The following is a 6,000-nucleotide window of genomic DNA, read 5'->3' as shown; positions in this document are numbered from 1 at the left end:
TAACTACGATGCCTAAAGAGATGATATGAAAAAACCCTGCTACAATAACAATTGAATAGTCTCTGTCGACGAAAAAAACATTAAGAGTGATTCTTGCATACAACTGGTTGTATACAAGTTTGTATCTGTTTTCCTCGTCACATTATCAATCACGTGATGAGATATATATATATATATATATATATATAAAATTTTTTTTTTTAATGAGGGGACACATAATTACATACAATCAGTTATAAGCAAGAGATATATGGAGTCATACATGGGTTATGTTTTAGGTCCACTATCTTAGATCACTTCATTACACATAACAACTAAAAGGGTAACGAGCCTCATGCCCTGCAAATATAATCTAAAAATATCATAGATGAAGCAAAAGTTGAAAGCTGATTTCAACTAACATTAATTGTACAAATAACATGTGAATTTCAGTCCATGGTAAGGTAGAAATGATCACTTGTACCTGCAGAAGAGGCTTTGTCACTCTCTGATATTAGAAATGAAGTGCAGGCCACCAAAGGGATCTTGGGTTTGTGTAACAAACGCCACTCATCAATGTTTTCCATTTGGTGTTGATCCAAACTTGAAGGAATTCCCTTGTCCACAATGCTAAAAATCTTCTCAGTTTTACCAAGAATGTAAACTGCATCCCTCACACTTTCCTCCCTCTTTTCGATTTTGCTGTTGAGACACCTGATGGCCACAGATTGCGGTAAATTAGTGATACATGAACCCATTATGTCAGAGATCATGACAACCAAGGCCTCAAATAATCTTTCATCTGTCTCGTTTCTGCTGCTGTCTTCACAATTTAGCAGAAGGGTTTGGCATACTCGGTACATGGAATGAGCAGCCAATTCCTTGATTGACCATTTTGAGGGGCTATCTCTTAAGCAATTTTTTTTACTAATTTGCTTCTTTTTAGATTCTTCAAATATGGATTTTGCTGTTTCTGAAAGTCCTTCAAGTATTTCCTTTGGGCTCTTTCCCTGAAGTGACACTTTCCCAAGATCCACATCTAGCCATGTGTGATATAGATCAACTTTTAGCCACACAATATCTGCTGCCTTTCTGATGTTGGCAAGATCTCCTTTGCTATCCAGCTGCTTCTCAATGAGGCTCATGTACGTGAGCCCCTCGTTTACGCCGTATATCAGATTTTTCATTGAACCACTGCTGATGTTTGGAAGTGCAACAGCAATACTTGTTAGTGTCACAACAGGAAGAGCCCAACAATTTGGAGGCTCTTCACAATCTAGAGAGGGAACTTGGTCACTGTCAAACTCTGCCACTCCTTTGAATCCTTGTGAGGCTGTTGAGTTCTCCAAGAGCTTAATGAGATATTTGGGCTCTTCTTTCTTTCCTTTCTGAATCCAATGATTAGTAGCATCGCAATTTGTATTCATCATGAAATGAACCAATGCATCCTCACCTTGAAGATACAAAACGTAATCGCTAAGATCTTGCCTTTGGTTTTGCTGTAACTCTGGTCCAGTGTCGAATTCAAACTTCTTGATCTTCCACTGTTTGAAGATGTCGTGGAGTAAAAAGAGCCGACTTACAAAGAAAATGGAAATGAATCGGATCACTTTACTCAATAGGACAATCCCCTTCTGCATTGCAATACATAAGTCCAAGAGCTTGTTCCTTGTTTGATGAGCAAGTTTCCTGCAGTGCCTGTTTTGGATTCTAAAGTTTAATGGACACTTCTGCAACTCCATCAGTCCCTGAATCCAGTACCTTTCAATTTCAAATTCCTTTTTGTAGCTCACGTTTCCTCTTATCGGGCACTTGAAATTTATCGCCATGAACCATCTAAATGCTGGAGCAATGGTACCAACTCCTACTGCAATAGCCTGTGTAAATAGGATCAAAGCGGTTGTCAATTTGTAGTCTGATTCGCCGGCGCAAAACTTTATCGACCAGGGCATTAAGTATGTTCTAAGCATGGCTTCTGCCAAAATCATGGCACCAAAAAGACAGAAAGCTCCAGAAGCAGTGCATGTCACCGAACGGCCCATCACAAATTGGGGGCTAGAGGTGTGAGCCATCACCCAGAGTTTAGTCAATGTCTCCTTGAGTCTGTAGACCTCTCTTCTGAAACTTTCATTTTTGCGTTCTTCATGAGACAACTGGTACCTTTTCTTGTACCCTTTTTCTAAATAACTTTTGTTGGTAGGAACAGATAAAGCAGAAAAAATCAACATGAGGAGCAAAACAAGCATGATGAACATAATTGAAGCATGCTCCTTCCAGAACACAAAGATTGCTCCAGTGGCTAATTGGATGCAGATATTGACAATAAGGGTAATGACTAAAATTCCCAAAGCAATTACATTCATGAACATCTCTTCATTCTCCATGGCTCCAAGAGAAGGCATGGAGTTTCCCATTGCTGTGCAGATCAAGACAGAGCTGCTGAGCTTTGCGAGCTGATCGTGGCGGTTGGGCATGGGAGTGTTTAGATCCACTGACAATTTCATTGCCACACCTATCAAGGTCAGAGAAGTGGCATTGATGGAGAAGAACTTGCAAGGGAACCAGAGTTTATGATGCCGGAAGCCGAGGATTATATCTGCTGCCATTGCAATTAGGCAGGCAAAGGATGCTGCTGCTACATACATGCCAATCCAAGGCATTGGTGTACTAAACTTCTCCTCATGCAGGAGACCATTCATGTCACAGCCTCCCATATATATATATATATATATATATATATATATATATATATATTTGTCTTCTCAGGTGATATATATTTTCTCCTGGGAGAGAGCTTTTCGTTCTGATTCTTCTGCTGAATGTGTTATCTGATCAAGAAATTCAAGTCTTCCTGGTTTTAAATACTTTAACATGTTGACACTGTTACATTCCTTCTTTAATGTTTGACTTGTGTATGGAAGAATGTTGGATGAATTTGAGTATATTTTTTGTTTTTGTTGTTGTTGGATTTTTCTATTTAGAGCAGCCTGAGCAGGTTAACTCTTTTTGTTGCTTACTGATCATGGGAGTCCAGTGGAGCAGTTTAGGCTTTGTTTTAGTAATAATTTGTCTGTATCTCGTCCTTCTTATCATATAGTTCCTTAAAATACACTCGTGTATTATATAGGTATTAGGTGTGTAATGTAACGATAGAGTGGAAGTTTGTGTTTGTGAACGTAATATTGCCACATCTTGTATTACTAGTTCACTTGTTGTAATATTGGTGGACGACAGTTTTAAAAAATTGCTTATGAATCATGATAGAGGCACTAAATTTTCAAACACATTATATCAAATTGATATATTAATTAACAATTTGAATATTTACCACATCTCTAATAGATATACGTAAAAAGACCGTCGATAACAAAATTCAAAATAATTTGTTGTATGTAAAACCTCTTCTAACATTTAGAATAAAAATATCACTAAAATACGAGTTAGTTTATAATAAAGTAATCTAATTTAATCGTTCATGTTTGCATGCTTTCCGCCACAAACAAAGCATGGTTGTCTTGTATAAGATTTGATTTAAACAGCCATAATGAGTAAGAGTGAGAGAATTAGAATAGAATAATAAACTGAAAGTTATTGTCGGCCAAATAAATGAATAAACATCTCTCATGTTAATACCTATCTTTGGTTCAATTCATGAATGAAAACCTTGAAATCGTCATTGAAATAACAACCATTTGGATTTTATGTTTAGAATTGCTTCTGTTCAATCTTTAGACAATTCTCGTACTCTATTTTATCTAACCTCCGGTTTAATAATAATTAGTTCCTGAGTTTGTGCCAATTGATAGTTTAAGGTGAAATTAGTGTTATAATGTAGGATAAATATTTTTGAAAGAAAAAAAAAATCGGGGATTCGGAGATAAATATTCATGAACACCATACTCTCACACCACAACTCCCTTGTATGTAAAGAATACACACACAACCTGAGTTGTTGCTTCTCACTTGATACTCAAGTGAACCCAAGAGAAACCCCTCTTGATTTTCCTGGAGTTCGTGGGACTGCTTGCTTGCATCTCACAAGCAGCCCACTCCCACTTATATTTGCCGTAAGCCTCTCAACTCCCTCTCTGGTTTGACACACAGCAGCACACACTGCTTGGATGCACAAGCCTCTCAGCTGCTGGATATTAACATGGCTTCCTCTACAAGCCAAGCCTACACCTTGCTCTGCAAGATCAACACATGACTTCCTCCAAAAGCCAAACCAAAGTCAGAACTTGCTGCCTCATTCACTACATGGATCCCGCGTCAGATTTTTACCAACACACCACCAAGATTTAAGATGTCTGCATTTTCATGCATTTGGAGTAATCTTTGTCGCTTATTTAATTTTAACTAGCATCCCTGCACGTGTGTGGATGGTTTTTTTTCCCTTTACGCGCGCTAGGCACGATTTATATAAAACAATACAATTGAAAAAAAAAAAATTAGAAAAATTGTACGTCGTGCTTAGCACGCGTGAAGAAAAAAAAGCCAATCTTTCAATTTTGTAGCCAATATTTGTTCCCACCTCCTTTATTTTGTTGTTGAAGTAGTGGAAGCACTTCATTGCATAGAATCCTACAGCAGCTCCCTGTCCCTGCTAATTGTTACATCAATCTTCCTTTGCTGCCATTGAATCAATTTCAGAAAATTAAAGACTATTATTGATTTGTCATATGATTGTAAGGAAGTATCAGCATCTTCATATAAACATAGTTAAAATTCTTAAATAGTTGAAAATGCTAAACGAAGAAATAATAGGTCACTACCAAGATAATCATACATAAAATGTTTACTTGACAATGAAGAATAAGAATCACAGAGACAAAGAAGTGCCCAAAGAAATATGATAATTTAATGAAACCACAAAGAGAATACCAATTTAAAGGCGAACATGCATTTGAAACAATATTCTGCATAATAAAATAATACAATTCACTACAATAAATGAATGCAATCTCATACGCTTCTTCATCCATTCCAAATGAAGGCAAATGGAAAATCAAAATCAAAGTGAGAAAAGCTTTGGATATATTTATTGTTTAGATAATAATTGTGTTAGCAATTGATGGCCTATTGGTAGTGCAGCATGGTAATTCTTTTTTTACAAAATTAGTGAAACACCCATTTCTATACATGAAACTATAAATATACCCTACACTATTTAAAACATAGAAACACACCTAAAATAAACCCAAAACTGACAGCTATTACATTTTTTAATTTAATTAGTTAAATGAAATACCTTTATTACCCACTTAGAACAAGTCCAACGGGCAGCTGAGCCCAAGGCTAGGGGGGAAAAAAATAGTTCCAGCTGTCAGCCCAGGCCAGAGGGGAGTGGGTCCCACCAACTCGGGCCAGCCCGAAGGCGAGTTCAGCCCGAGGTGAAGCCCGCAGGGGCTGACGTTAGAGCTGGCGTCATGATGACATCAGCGAGCGCGTTCAAATTTTTTTTACCGTTGGCGTGTGCGCGCGACGCCAGCTCCAACGGGAAGATGCCATGTGTCTCGCCCCTAGCCTCCGATCAGCATATCTGAATCCAATCCAACGGCTGGCATTTTTTGGGCAATAAAATTATGAAAAAAAATTCGAAATTACTTTTAAAAAATTCTAAAAAATTCAGATTTTTTTTTTCTATAAATACCTATCATTACCCTTCACTTTCAATACAAATCCTCATACATTTCATTATACTTATACTATTATTCACTCTTTGCTCAGCATTTTCCTCTTTTTCACCTTGTATTTTGATTTCATATTTTTATGGCTTCTTCTATCGAAACCGGAGGGGCTTGGAGCACCATGGAAGATGTTTCCTTGTGTGAGGCTTGGCTCCAAATTTGTCATTGTCCCGTGTCTGGCAATGAGATGAAATTTTTTCATATGTGGAAAAAAATTCATGCCGAATTTTGTGAAAAAATTCCGGGGTCTACTCGTACGGAGATGACATTATCTAGTAGGTGAAAAATTCTCAATAAAGATTTGGGAAAATGGAGAGATGCCCGGGCAAAAGCG

At 37.5% G+C, this 6,000-nt stretch overlaps 1 protein-coding gene across 1 annotated transcript; it reads right to left on the bottom strand.

Annotated features, from left to right (window-relative positions):
• Positions 1–428: 428 nt before the first annotated feature.
• LOC117628940 lies at positions 429–2,678 on the bottom strand. The gene has a single exon (XM_034361483.1). The coding sequence runs from the start codon at positions 2,676–2,678 to the stop codon at positions 429–431; it is 2,250 nt and encodes a 749-aa protein (XP_034217374.1).
• Between the last annotated feature and the right edge of the window lie 3,322 nt (positions 2,679–6,000).

This window comes from Prunus dulcis, chromosome 5, assembly GCF_902201215.1.
Source record: "Prunus dulcis chromosome 5, ALMONDv2, whole genome shotgun sequence".
Lineage (NCBI taxonomy): Eukaryota > Viridiplantae > Streptophyta > Magnoliopsida > Rosales > Rosaceae > Prunus > Prunus dulcis.
This window is presented reverse-complemented; position numbering and strand designations above follow the sequence as displayed.